Raw genomic sequence first — 15,889 nt, forward strand, 5'->3', positions numbered from 1 at the left:
CACTTTTAACATTGAAATAGAGTTGAATATCATCTGCATAAAAATGATAACCCAGTCCATAGCTACGGATAATATGGCCAAGGGGAAGCATGTAAATACAGAAAAGCAGAGGACCGAGGACAGAGCCTTGAGGGACTCCTTGTGTGACTGGCGCTGAGCTAAATCTGCTCTTGCCAAGACTAACAAACTCTTGCCTATCAGTCAGATAGGACTTGAACCACTGGAGGGCAGTGCCAGAGATACCCAGCATGTTCTCCATTCTGGACAGTAGGATGTCATGTCTGACAGTGTCAAATGCTGCACTGAGGTCTAACAGAATTAATATGCTGGTTTGTCCAGAGTCTGCTGCCATAAGCAAATCATTGAAGCAATAAGGTGAGTAATAACTCTTCACTACTGTATGAGAGTGTACCAAAGGGAAGGTTGCTGTTAAACATTTTTTTGCTTAAAACATATCGCCTATTTGAAACCATAAGACTAAAGAATAGCTAGATGCTCCATGCCTACAATAGAGCCTGCCTTCTTTACCAGTTTGTCCAGGCGTGAGGCGTCCCTCTTCTTTATGCTGCCACCCCAGCACACCACCGCGTAGAAGAGGGCGCTTGCCGCAACTGTCTGATAGAAAATCTGCAGCATCTTATTGCAGATGTTGAAGATAATAATATAAAAGATAAGAATATAAAAGATCAATGGTTGAGAAAAACATAGCTAAGGCAAAATTGCCATCCATTTTTTATGAGTATTTCAGCAGTGCAAAAATGGAATAAGTCTACATAAAAAACATCATTTAATGATTAGGAAATCATGATTAGTTGTGGGGATACACAAGTCACATTAACTGAATTTTTAAATGAAAAAGGCAAAACTACTTAAGCTGCTCTGTATTATGCCTTTATAGGGTCACACCAGGAACAGGCTTCCAAGGAGATGACTCCCCATGACTCTCTGTCTGTGTGTATGTCACAAAATAGGTTTGTTTGGATGTTTTGCTGTAATTTTTATTTCTCCTGCTTTAGTACACACTGTGCAACTTTGAAAGTGAAGATGTCATAATTGCTATATGTGGAATTTGTTTCTGTAAAGTTGTTGTTTTTAAGTCACCTTGGTATCTTTTCTCCTTTAATGATCATTTTATAAGTGGGGTGATTTGATAGATGGGTACAGGTAGACTTGTCTTTGTGGGGAAAGGATGGAGGTGTGTGTGAGCTGTGCCACCAAAACTGCCAGGCTCTGTGGGCATGTAATAGACTTACTCTATACCAAGCCAAGCCAAGCTTACAAGAAGTGGTGAGGTGGCCTTTTCTTATTATGCATAAAAAAATCTGGAATACTTTACCATTTAAGATATGCCAGGCTAATAGTATAAGGGGCATCAACTATGTTTGTGACAGGTGTTCCAGCCAGTCAGAGTTGAGTAGTTGCTGTAAGTCCCCACCCTCTTATGCATTACCTGTAAATCCATGATGTACCAAGTTAGCGCAAGTTCCACCCTCTACTCTACACCTGATGTGTGGGTTTTGAGAGGCAGCGGCCATTTTACTCTAAACTCTTTTTGTACATCCTCTCTCTGTGTCTGTCACTCATACTTTCTGTACTGTCTTTGTGTGCACTTTGGTCACCAAAGGACTAGGATACCTGCTCCACCCATAGGTGACTACTGTGCTTCCTTAGAGACTCAGCTTCCAAAGCTGTCCGCCTGTTGTCGTACTATGGCTTAGATGGCCACCTCCTTCTCAAACTACGGCTATGATAGATGCTTCTCTGAGACTATAGCCAAGACGGCCGCTGCCTCTCAAAACCCACACATCAGGTATAGAGTAGAGGGTGGAACTTCCGCTAACTTGGTACATCATGGATTTACAGGTAATGCATAAGAGGGTGGGGACTTACAGCAACTACTCAACTCTGACTGGCTGGAACACCTGTCACAAACATAGTTGATGCCCCTTATACTATTAGCCTGGCATATCTTAAATGGTAAAGTATTCCAGATTTTTTTATGCATAATAAGAAAAGGCCACCTCACCACTTCTTGTAAGCTTGGCTTTTAGAATTTGAAACAGACCACTATTAGAAGGTATAAAGTTATGGCTTGGAATGTAGGGGGACAGGCACTTCAAGATTTAAGAAGGAGCAAGATTATTTAAGACTTTATACACCATTAGCAGTATTTTAAAGCCAGTTCTAATGAACACGAATATCCAAAGTACCAACAGTGAAATTGGTGAGATATTCTCAGATTTTCTTTATCTGGTTAAGATTCTTGCTGCTGCATTCTGAACTAACTGCAATGGATTGATGTCTTATTTAGGGTAGACAAGTTAGGAGTGAATCACAGTAATCTAGCCAACTAAAAACAAAAGCATAAATTAATTTGTATCATCTTCCAGTGTTATAAGAGATCTAACCTTTTGCAATATCTTTAAATGGAAAAATACAGTCCTAGTAAGGTGGTTAATGTGTGATATAAATTTTAGGTCAAAGTCCAAGATTATACCTAAATTCTTTACTTCCACCTTGACTTTTGATACTCTGGGGTCAGGTTTATTTCTAATGCCCTCACTATTTCCATTTTTATTAATGACTAAAATTTCATTTTTTTCCTTATTTAGCTTGAGAAAATTACTACTCATCCATTCCGAAATATAAGACAGACCTTAGGTCAGAGAGTCCAGAGCATCAGGATCATCAGGTGCTATAGATAAATAAAGCTGTGTGACTTCGGCCTAATGGGAGCATGTAGATTGAAAATAACATTGGGCCCAGAATAGATCCTTGTGGCACATAGTATGCCATATCATGGATCCATGAATTACAATCAGAACTAACAAAGAATTTTCTACCTGTTAAGTAAGACTGAAACCGATTTAAGACACTGTGAGAGAGACCTACCCATTGGCTAAGATGATTTCTAAGAATGCTGTGGTCTATTGTGTCAAATGCTGTAGTTAGGTCTAATAGAATAAAAACATATAAATGTCTACAAGTCATTTACTGTTTTAACTAGTGTAGTTTCTGCACTATAATTTGTTCTTAAACCTTAACTTAAACTTATAACTTAAACTTAAACTTAAAAGTAGAATGTTTGTTTAAATAGTCATTTAACTGCTGAAAACTGCTTTTTAAATTTTATTCAGAAAAGGCAGGTTTTAAATGGATCCAAAGTTGTCAAGAACAGACAAGTCAATATTTCTTTTATCTTGAGCAGGGGTTTAACTACTGCAGTCTTTAGACAAAATAGGAAGACCCCCATATCTATTGGCAAGTTAACTATGTACACTATCAATGAGCACATTTAAAATTGATATATAAATCTGTCATTATTTATATTCCTTTTACCTTCATATCTGAAATAGACATTAATGATCCATCCATCCTTTTTATGGTCCTTCATCTTCTACTCTGGTGTTTGTCTCAGCAACATCAAGGATACAGTAGTCACCCACCCTGCCTACACACTCATACGCACTTGCTTTGCTCACTTAATTTCAATTTACATTTGCCAGTCATTCTAAAACCAATATCACACTACATGACTTTTCCTGTGATTTTTTAGTAATAACCTTCATTTACAGTATATGATATTAGCAAGTTGTAACAAGTCACATAGTGGCTGGCAGTCTGTGTAGTTTGAAATTTCAAGTGACTCTTATCATATTTTAATACACATCACAAAAACAAAAAAAAAAAAATAGGTATTTGTCTTAAGTCATTAGGATGAGCATGTCTGTGTGTGTAACAGGTGACAACTAATGAGTGCTGAACCAGAAGTATGATGTACACATTGTGAGAACAATGAAAGAGGAAAGATCCTACCTCTCTAATGTGTCATGTTTGCTGTGCCATGACAGAATGGAAAAAAGAGAAAGATGGGCCAAGATTGTGGCTCAACTTGTCACATTTTGAAAGCATTCATACAGCTGCTGATACTGTCAAGCAGCATGTTAATTGACTGTTAAATTGTGGGATACACACAATACTTCGAAAGTTTAACACTCCTGAAAAGTAGTGAATGAGTCATTTAAGACTGGTGGCAGACTACTTAACTTTGAGCTGGAGAGTATGTCAGACTTACTGACTACAGTTCCTTGACCTTTTTGTCTTAAGGTTTTCAAATTACACAACTGGTATTCACAGGAATTGACAGATTAAATAACTCACTCACAAGCCAACGGCACACTTTATATATCCAAAGACTCATTAAGATTATGTGATGAAAACTATGACTGAAAATTGCTTTAAAGGTCATTGGATATTTTAGAGGCTTAATCTGTCACCCCCTGTGATCCCTAGTCATGTAATCTGAGATCCAGCAACTACAGTAGTTAAGTTTGGCATGGTCTAGGACTCAGTGTCATAAACATTACTGGCAGCCTAAGGCATTGGACAGGCAGGTTGTATTCAAACCCAGGTCTCTAGATCTGAGAGGTAGCCATGCTATCAACTGTGCCAATATGCTACTCTATTTTCCATTTTAGTTAACATTTTAATTTGCTTTATGTTGTTTCATTTTTGCATCTTACTTTTATTTTTATGTTTCTTTTTATCCAGACCACACTAGATCTGAAGTAGTATAAACACTAAGTGTTATTATTTTTCAGATGAGATAAATGAAAATTAATAAGCTGCTTATGTGTATTGACTAATTAAATGTAAGTTCTCTATAACACCTTGACATATTCTACACAAAAATATAATCGTCTTTATTATTTTGTATTTTATTTTAGTAATCACTTTATCAAAATATTATGTTGTTTAGTCATCTAAATATTAAATAGTTTAATTAACAACTGCTGTTTGCATCAGTTTGCTTTTTTGGCTAAGGGATTTCCACAGTAATACTATGAGTAGTGTACAGTATGTTAGCTGAAAAAACAGTTTTGGCTATGTAAATTGACCCTAATATCCTACATAAACAAAGTAGATTTTTTATTTTTTCAAATTAGTTGGAGGTCATTACTTGATTTTTATTTATTTATCCCTTAAAAATGTAGACCATCTTTAGATTTATTCTTTACATAAAATATTGTCTTATGATCTGACTTGTAGCATTAGTGGTGGATGGCTACAGCGCATCAATAATAAAGGACATGATTAAACAATATACAAATATATACCAGAGGTGTAAAGTAATGAAGTACAACTACTTAGTTACTTAAGTACATTTTTCAGGTATTTGTACTTGGGTAAATTTCATTTATTGCTACTTTTACTTTTACCCCACTACATGTTTAGGTCAAATAGCATACATTTTTACCTAATTACTGTACATTTTCTAGCAAGTCCTCCTTACCCATTAAACAGACAAAGATGTTATAAATTCTTAAAGGATAACTATCACGTGTGTTGTCAACTTGGGTTATAAGTCAGTGTTGCTCAGACACAACCAATAGAATGCCAAGTACATCTCTCTATTATAAAAAAAATCCTGGGAGAGAAAGACGGGAGACGAGACCTGGGGCCTCATGTATAAACGGTGCGTACGCACAGAAATGTTGCGTAAGAACATTTCGACGTTCAAATCATGATGTATAAAACCTACACTTGCCGTAAAGTCACACACTTTTCCATGGTACCTCATACCCTGACGTATGCAAGTTCTGTGCTCGGTTTTGCAGACTGGCGGCACCCAGCGTCAAAGCAGTGCTACTGTTCCTGTGTGGTTACCCTTTCTTAGATCCACATCCACGATGGCGGCTTTATCAAATACACTGAAATTAACCGCATATCGTTCATAAATTTAATGCATCTGATTTTAATTAACCTGTAACAATATAATGGTCCATAGAATGGTCAAACTATTCTAAATACCATAACTGCTTTAGCGTTGTAACTCTCACTGCACCTTCTTCTTCTTCTGTCAGCTGCTCCCGTTAGGGGTTCCCACAGCGGATCATCTTTTTCCATATTACTCTCACTGCACCACTCGGAGTATTTATATCACTGTATCTGAGTGTGAATCACAGATCTACAGCGATCGGAAAGAGAATTATCAGTATACAGCATCAAGCACTTGCTGTCTCAGCCATTCGCTATTTGAACTGCTCTCATCCAACCAATGCTTCGCAGCCTTTCCTGTTCGGACCTCGCGGTTCACAAACAGTTTCATTCTAAGAGGGTTCCACTATACACGCTCACTGAACCAGTCCATCAAGTGCTCCTTGTAGAACTGTTTGTACTTGCAAGTTACCGTGAGGTAATTGTACTTATGATACAGTTATAATGTTGCACAACCTGAGCCACTTTATAAAGCGCATATTTACATATGATGACAATATCATTTTTAAGATGAAATGCAGCAAAATATGTTGATTATATTATACAGATAAAACTTTAACTACACGGTGCCTCAGCGCTAGCGAGCTTCAGCTTCGTTCACGGTTTATTCCTGCCTCGCGCTGTTTTTCATGCTGTGGCTGGCGCAACACTGGAAGGATAAATGGATAGAATAATTAAACATTACGAAGATATTTCGATGTTCCTTAAAAGTTTTGAAGAATCTATGTTCTAAGCTTACAGATGGCTTAATGTCTATTACAGAGCTGATTGTGTGGCGATTGGGTATTTGGAGAAAGAAAAGTAAGGACAGGAATTGGGGGTTAGTACGTTTGAAAAATACAGTACTTCTGTAATAAAGCATTTCATTGATAATCGCGCATGGCGCAGCAAGCATCTTGCTGTAAGACATGAACAATCACTGCACCACCGTGTTCCTATGTTTAATAACATGCTTTAACTCATATCATCATGAAAATGATATCACGTAACCTTCTCAGTATTTTAATTACTCAGAGAGCTGTAATATTACAAATGTAATGGATTCAGTGTCCTGTCGGAGAAAGAGCACGTAGTGATTTGGCCACATAGAGCACATATAAGATCAAATAAAAAACAAAGCATTTAACGTGCTACTTTAATTACGATGGGATTTGAGAAACTAGTAAATTAAACAATTTTAAGATGAAGTTTATGATGATCAACTTTAATGACAAAATAAACTACGTGATTAAAGTGGAAATTTCGAGATTAAAGTTGACATTTCGTGCTTTTTTCACACTGTGTGCCTTTTTTTCCACTGTACCCTAGTAAACTTTCATATGACACTCAGACAGTGGGCTACGAGTCGCCTTTTCACGCCGACCTTGATATGTGGCAACTTTTTTATTTCAGGCACTGTGTGACTTTGTGAACTTGAGCTTTCGAGTTTCTCCGACACGCTATGTCACTCGATCAACTTCCTTTTGTTGCTTATATAACTGTTTAAACCAACAAATAGTATGTTTTTGTTTGCCTCCATTTGGTATTCGCTGAAATTCTTCTATTTTTCCTTGTACATTTGCCATTGCCTTTTCACAGAACGCTGGGCTTAAAGGCTGTTTATATTGATTTGCATATTCAAAGAGGCATAATTCTGGGAGGAGTTGGGGCGGGACAGCAAGTGCGTGCACATGCGTTTATTTCCACGCTGAGCGGGATTTATGTAGTGGAAGAACGTGGAAGTTGGCGAACGCACAGATTCCTGCATCTGGATTTTTCTGTGCATAAGCACATTTCGGCTTTTGTGCTTACGTCATGTTATAGTGCGAAATCTACGCATGGCATTATGCATGAGGCCCCTGATCTTCACGTTAAGATCATGGAAGACACTTAAAAGACGAAAGAAAATGGCCACGGAGCATCTCGCGGGGACCTTAAACATGAGACTTTGTGCCAAGAGATTGGCCCAGGACCATCTCACGATGACGTAGAACATGAGATTCTTGCAAGACACGCCCAAGTTACAACCAATATCAAATAAGACAACGGGCAGCAAAACATTCAGTCGTTTAAAGGATTTGAGCACACACAGTTTCCGGGTCTTACCGCATATAAAGTGTACAAGGACAATACGTTATAAATGAAATGTCAACGACTAAGCGGAGAAAACAGACTCAAAAGCGTTGGAGAGAGAAAAGAGTAAAAAAGAAAAAGAATAATCTAGGTGCAAATTCAGAAAATAAGGAAAGTAATAATCAGCCCGGAACAAGTGGAATTGAAAAAAAGCACGTCCAATTGGGCTCAGAATTAAAAGACAAAGTAGAACTTCATAAAGACATTCACAAATGTTGGCGCTATACACATGCAGAGCAGGTTAGAGATTATGAAGCAGTGGAATTCGAAAGGCTCAAAAAAAAAAAAAAGTGTGATACACATGTGGAGAAAGTTAAAGAATATGAAAGTAGGGAAATTAGAAAGTATAAAAAAAGAAAGTAAAGAAAGATTGCAGTAGCGCAAACAAACAAATTATTACTCGAAAAAGGGAAAATAATCACCACGGATCATGTGTCATTGAAAAAAAGCAGAACAAAGCAAGGTCAGAAATAAAAGACAGAGTAGAAAACAAAGTAAAACGTCATAAAGAGGTTAAAAAACAAGGGGGCCAAACACATGCAGAGCAGGTTAGAGATAATGAAAACTGGAATTCAAAAGACTCAAAAAAAAAAAAAAAAACACAGCCATGTATGCAGATGACTTAAAATGCAGTGGCACATCTGGTGGACGCCTGTCACTCCTCTTTTCAGATCACAACATTAGCAGCATGTGTTAAGTTCAGATTCCTGATAATTGTCTACAGAGTTGTCAATGGGTTTAGCACCAACTGTATATACAGTACAGTGATCCCTCGCTATATCGCGCTTCGCGGCTTCACTCCATCGCGGATTTTATATGTAAGCATATTTAAATATATATCGCGGATTTTTTGCTGGTTCGCGGATTTCTGCGGACAATGGGTCTGTTAATTTCTGGTACATGCTTCCTCAGTTGGTTTGCCCAGTTGATTTCATACAAGGGACGTTATTGGCAGATGGCTGAGAAGCTAGATTGCTTACTTTTCTCTCTATCTTGCGCTGACTTTCTCTGATCCTGACGTATGGGGATTGAGCAGGGGGGCTGTTCGCACACCTAGACGATATGGACACTCGTCTAAAAATGCTGAAAGATTATCTTCACGTTGCTATCTTTTGTGCAGCTGCTTCCTGAAACGACATGCTGCACGGTGCTTCACATACTTAAAAGCTCGAAGGGCACGTATTGATTTTTGACTGAAAACAAACTCTGTCTCTCTCTCTCTCTCTCTCTCTCTCTCTCTCTCTCTCTCTCTCTCTCTCTCTCTCTCTCTCTCTCTCTCTCTTTGTCTGCTTCTGACGGAGGGGGTGTGAGCTGCCGCCTTCAACAGCTTTGTGCCGCGGTGCTTCGCATACTTAAAAGCCAAACAGCCCTATTGATTTGTTTGCTAGAGATTATTTTCTCTATCTATGTGACATTCTGTGCTCCTGACACGCAACTCCTTTGAAGAGGAAGATATGTTTGCATTCTTTTAATTGTGAGACAGAACTGTCATCTCTGTCTTGTCATGGAGCACAGTTTAAACTTTTGAAAAAGAGACAAATGTTTGTTTGCAGTGTTTGAATAACGTTCCTGTCTCTCTACAACCTCCTGTGTTTCTGCGCAAATCTGTGACCCAAGCATGACAATATAAAAATAACCATATAAACATATGGTTTGTACTTCGCAGATTTTCTTATTTCGCGGGTGGCTCTGGAACGCAACCCCCGCGATGGAGGAGGGATTACTGTATATGGAGACACTTATGAGGTCCTACACTTATTCTTGACCACTCAGTGCTCACATGATGAACAGCATTTTGTGAAACCACCTCTGCGTGGCATCAAATCTCAATCCAGATTCTTTATGCATAGCTCCTAGCTGGTGGAACACGCTGCTCACGTGTATTCAAACTGCTGAGTTTCCCAATGCGTTTAGCCCTTAAGAACTCACAGCATTTCTCATCTCATAAGTACTTGTGCGGTGTACTTTATGCACCAGTGTTAAAATGGCTATTTACTGTATACGCACACTGTGAGGTTGTAATATAAAATATTGCAATAATTTTAAATTGTACATGTTTTTAATGTAATTTAATAACATATTACTCAATAGTATGACACAGTCTAGGATTATCTGAAAATAACCCTGATCCACTTCTCCAGTGCTCATTCATCACCACTCACACTTTCATCCACTGCAGGATTTGCACATGTATCACATTTCACTTCAGTTGTTGAATGTTCTTTGTAGACAGTCATTGCAAGAAAAACATCTCATCGTTGTCATATATAAGTACCCACGCAGTATACTAAATGCATCATATGGAAATTGCGACTGTGCATTCACTCATAAAACCGACTGGGAGCACACTGGAGGGAAACCATTGCGACACTGTACTTGTAATGAATTAAGCTAACAATAGATGGCAGATGCTGCCGGTAGGTTCAAGTAAAAGGACGTTGGACAAAAATAACTGAGACTGGTGTACAAAATACACCATTGCGAGTAGTTAAGGGTTAAGAAGTGTTTTGAGTCTCTTATTCTGTAAATTTCTGTCTAATTGATAATGGCTTTGATAGGTTCTTGTAACAAAGGAAATATAAAGCTCTTGCGTTTTGTTCTGAGCTCTTCACTTGTAATGATCAATTTTGTAACCTTGTTCCAAAGTAGACCACAGACTGATGTTTACTCAATTATATTAAACTGTTTTGTAAGTTGCTTTGGATAAAAGCATCTGCTAAGCAAATAAATGTACTGTAAATATAATTTCTCTGACAGTCTTATACCCATTTTCAAGTTTCAAAAGTTTGATTGCTTAATATACTGTAGACAAAAATCTAATGGCTCATTCTTTTCTTTACTGTTGTAAGTCTGTAGGCAGGAGTCTGTCCTTAAGTTTTACAAATGATATGTGCGTCCAAATTCAAAATATTTTGATTCGCATATATTTACACTACTGTATATACTGTGTGCATTCATAAACCGACCTATGTCTTAAAGGGTTTTTCAACTTGAAAAGTTCAAATTTTAGCCAAATTTATACACAACAGAGGAATGTTATATTACTTTCTGACAATACACTATGAAAATATACTGTAAGTTGTTTGGTAGTGTTGTGGCAATCAATAAAAATAAACTAGGGCTGCAACTAACAACTGTTTTTATAATTAATGAATTGGTTGATTACTGTTTCAATTATTTGTATTTTAAAAACACAAACTTATTTTACAGTTTTTCATTTATTTTCTTCAAAACCTACAAATTTAAAGTTTTATTCATTATATTACCAATCCTCACTTTCAAGTAACAAAGCAGTTCTGCAAAGTGAATAGTAGTTAGTATGTCTGAGCCCTGCACTTGTTAGATTTTGGAAAGCAAGAAAAGTACATTTGGAATAAGAAACAGCTCTTAGGGCAAGGGTTCTTAGTCCACAGAGTCAATGTAAATGGCTCATTTTTGCATTGAATAATCTTGCTTACAGAAAGAAAAAAAAACAAAGTTAAAATCCTTTTTTTGCACCTATATAGTTGTCTAGATAACATTTTATAGTAACCTTTAATGCATTTGTTTGAGATACATAGGTTTTTCAGAATTAAATCACATTGGTCATTATAACCATTGTCATAGATACTGTGTGTGAACTCAGTATGGTATATATATGTATAGTATAATTGTGCGCATTACCAAGGAGTATACAAAATATATTCTTTGATTTCTATTATTTTACTGAAACTTTTTAAAGCTCCTTTAGTAATTAATGTGGCCTGCAGTTTGATCTTATATGTTAAACTGTTAACTTTTATTGCAGTCCTTACTATATTCCATCAATCAGAGCATTTGCCTGCGTCTGGACAATATTGAGGCAAAGATTCAAACTATTGAGGCTACATGCAAATCCCTTGAGGAGAAATTGGATATGCTGGTGAATAAGAACCATGGACCCATTCAAGTACCGATGGTAGCAGGTTCTCCTCTAGGAGCAACACAGACCTGGAACAAAGTGCGATGGTAGGGAATGCATTGTGCTAATATCCATAATTTAATTTTAATTTGTATGTATTTTGTAGAAACTTATTATTGTATATGTTATTATTTAGATAAGCAAGCGGTGATAGGATACATGTAGTAACAGTTTTTACATAGGCAACTCTAATGAACACTTGTATTGGGTTATTGTTCCATTCTGCTTTCATAGGTATAATTTTATGTAGATCAAATCTTTATATGTAGCACCCACATTGTTTGATTAACCAATTTTCAATGTATAGCCATTCCTCTGAAACTGGATGTTCATGTTTCCAAAAACAGATCAGCCCAAAGGACACAATTCTTTGCAATACAAATTTCATTAAATATTTGCATGCTGATTATGTGAGCCTTCAGAATTTGGTAGAATTCTCTTTCTGCCTCAATCATGCTTTTTGTGTACTCCACAGTAGTGGCAGATGCATATCGTGTAGCCAAGATTTTATAAAGTGTCTTGTGACATAACAAGTATTGTTAGATTTTCTTTTTTATTGTTGGAGTTGATGCTTTACACCCAATAATAAAGTGATGATCAGATTTAAAATCATTTAAAACATGTTGAAGAGTAAAACTTGTGATTGCACTCTTGCTTAAATAACTAGTCATTAGTGTCTTTTACATGCTATCTACATTCTAATCCTTTTACTAATATAGCACGCCCCTAGAATAGTGGTACTTCATTTATGATGTACTCAAAACGTTCTTAAGCTGCATGGAGTAATATATAATCCAAGAGATCAGACATAAAGTGTAGAAAACAAGACCACAAAAACACTTTTTGAAAAGCCTGGTTAAGATCATCATATTACCAATTAAAAGCAGAGTACATGATGGATGGATGGATGTTGACATTTTACAAGATTTACTCCATCCATCCATCCATTCTCTTCCGCTTATCCGAGGTCGGGTCGCAGGGGTAGCAGCTTGAGCAGAGATGCTCAGACTTCCCTCTCCCTGGCCACATCTTCTAGCTCTTCCGGGAGAATCCAGAGGCGTTCCCAGGCCAGCCGGGAGACATAGTCCCTCCAGCGTGTCCTGGGTCTTCCCCGGGGCCTCCTCCCGGTTGGACGTGCCCGGAACACCTCAACAGGGAGGAGTCCAGGAGGCATCCTAATCAGATGCCCGAACCACCTCATCTGACTCCTCTCGATGCGGAGGAGCAGCGGCTCTACTCTGAGCCCCTCCCGGATGACTGAGCTTCTCACCCTATCTTTAAGGGAGAGCCCAGACACCCTGCGGAGGAAACTCATTTCATCCGCTTGTATTTGCGATCTCGTTCTTTCGGTCACAACCCATAGCTCATGACCATAGGTGAGGGTAGGAACATAGATCGACCGGTAAATTGAGAGCTTTGCCTTATGGCTCAGCTCCTTTTTCACACCGACTGACCGATGCAGAGCCCGCATCACTGCGGACGCCGCACCAATCCGCCTGTCGATCTCTCGCTCCATTCTTCCATCACTCGTGAACAAGACCCCAAGATACTTGAACTCCTCCACTTGAGGCAGGATCTCGCTCCCAACCCTGAGAGGGCACTCCACCCTTTTCCGGCTGAGGACCATGGTCTCGGATTTGGAGGTGCTGATTCCCATCCCAGCCGCTTCACACTCAGCTGCGAACCGATCCAGAGAGAGCTGAAGATCACGGCCTGATGAAGCAAACAGGACAACATCATCTGCAAAAAGCAGTGACCCAATCCTGAGTCCACCAAACCGGACCCCCTCAACACCCTGGCTGCGCCTAGAAATTCTGTCCATAAAAGTTATGAACAGAATCGGTGACAAAGGGCAGCCCTGGCGGAGTCCAACTCTCACTGGAAACGGGTTCGACTTACTGCCGGCAATGCGGACCAAGCTCTGACACCGGTTGTACAGGGACCGAACTGCCCTTGTCAGGGGGTCCGGTACTCCATACTCCCGGAGCACCCCCCACAGGATTCCCGGAGGAACACGGTCGAATGTCTTTTCCAAGTCCACAAAACACATGTAGACTGGTTGGGCGAACTCCCATGCACCCTCCAGGACTCTGCTAAGGGTGTAGAGCTGGTCCACTGTTCCGCGACCAGGACGAAAACCACACTGTTCCTCCTGAATCCGAGGTTCGACTATCCGACGGACCCTCCTCTCCAGAACCCCCGAATAGACTTTTCCAGGGAGGCTGAGGAGTGTGATCCCTCTGTAGTTGGAACACACCCTCCGGTCCCCCTTCTTAACACTAGAATTACCAGAGCCTACGAAAAAACTCGTAGATCTGGCCCACCTTAAATCGCTTCTTAAAACCTTTCTCACCTCTCCGCCAGCGTCTTTTGTCATCTAAATGTACTGATAAAGACAAGCTACCAGCAGCCGGCTATTCCATCCCCCCAACGACTTAGAACGTAAACAAGCTTTTCCCAGCTAATGCCTTGATTGATTATCTGGGAGTGAAGTGGAGTTTTAGAGTAGAAATAATAAGATTGTTATTTGGAACACACGCATTTCATATGTGTTCCATTTCTACAGTAATCTGTGTAAACACATTGTTAAAACAGAAACGGTTTACAATATTCTAGTAGCAAATGACAAAATGTAGGCATAAACTATATAATGTATGAAGCCTGAAGTCCAAATATCAAAGAAACACTTTCACAAAAGGTACAAAAAAAAGCCACCACCAAAAAAACCCGTCTTAGTGTGAGACATTGACATGACTTAACTATCACTGCTTCCGTGGCGTAACAGTATCAGTCGCTGAGTGGGAATCAGAAGATCATGAGTTCGATCTTGCACAACTCCCATTTGAGAAGTGTTTTTTTTTTTCCACTATTTTAGAATAAAATGATACATTTGATTTCAGTCTGTAACAGCCGGTATAATTTATGATATTTGTAAAGGTTAGCTTTATTTTTTTAAAATTCACTTTTCATTGTCTCAGTCGCGTTCAGGATCCATCCCTACCGCCCCCCACCTGACACTGCTGTTTTTACATAAAGACGCGCTATAGTTCTGCAGTGTATCACGATACATACGACCGCGTGTTTTTTTCCCCCAGTATTGCCAGTCCCCACGTGTTGCTGTATGCTGTTTCTTTTGTACTCCAGGACACGCAGAGGAAAGCATAGTAAAGAGCAGTAACTTCAGCGCTATATGCAATCATCAGACACTCCCCATCTGATGCTGTTTTCACATAAAGACGCGCAAAAGCTCTGCAGTGTACTTGTGACTGCATTGTTGTACCAATGCTTGCGATCTGAAGTGTCTGCATGCACTTTTCGTGGCATTATACATGTATTTTTTGAGCATGCCCATGTAGCTCAAACACAGGAACATATGTTGATGTAAAAGTATAACAAAACAAGTGCACTTTTATTCAAGACTATAACCGAAGAAAAAAGAAAGCAAGTTACAGTAGGTGGAATGCTAAGAACTGCTGATTTCCATTCTGTGCTATATAACTGTTAACATTTGAATCTGATGATTGCATATAGCGCTGTCTGATTTAGTGTGCGCAAGAACATGCAGGTGGCTAGTTGCTGAGTGCTACAACGCACATTTTAAAAAAAGAAAGAGACAAATATATGTGACGTTTTGAAGAAATCATTTTATGACGCGAATAGTACCAATCAGAAAACATCGTCGAAGTAATGCAATATTATTTGAAAACGAACAGCGTCAGGTTGGGTGTGAAGTTATACTGGCGCTGTTTGAGTCAGATCAGAAGCTGAATAAGCTGAAAAAGCTCCTGTTCTGACTCTAAGTAAAAAAGCATGAATTAATCAACAGAAATAACCGCGATTGACATTTTAAAGTTAACGATTTACAGTGTATACCAATTTATAAATTCAATGTCCGTTTGAGGAAAAAAAAAACACTTTCTTCAAAGCTGGGAATCGAACTCGCGTCTCTGTGGCACAGTAAGGCAGTGGTGCTCCAAGTCAGCAAACCGTCCTTATAACTTATTTTTTCAAGATCCATAACACACAGACAGACAGAGCACTGCGTAATACAGAGACAGA

At 38.8% G+C, this 15,889-nt stretch overlaps 1 protein-coding gene across 1 annotated transcript in view; it reads left to right on the top strand.

Moving 5' to 3' along the window:
• Nucleotides 1-15,889, top strand: part of banp (BTG3 associated nuclear protein) — a 377,911-nt gene that overhangs the window by 63,510 nt on the left and 298,512 nt on the right. Inside the window, exon 4 of the mRNA XM_028810115.2 lies at nt 11,678-11,877. Within this exon, the coding sequence (XP_028665948.1) occupies nt 11,678-11,877 (200 nt within the window). The remainder of the gene's footprint in view (nt 1-11,677; nt 11,878-15,889) is intronic.

Source organism: Erpetoichthys calabaricus, chromosome 9 (assembly GCF_900747795.2).
Source record: "Erpetoichthys calabaricus chromosome 9, fErpCal1.3, whole genome shotgun sequence".
NCBI classification, from domain to species: Eukaryota; Metazoa; Chordata; class Cladistia; order Polypteriformes; family Polypteridae; genus Erpetoichthys; species Erpetoichthys calabaricus.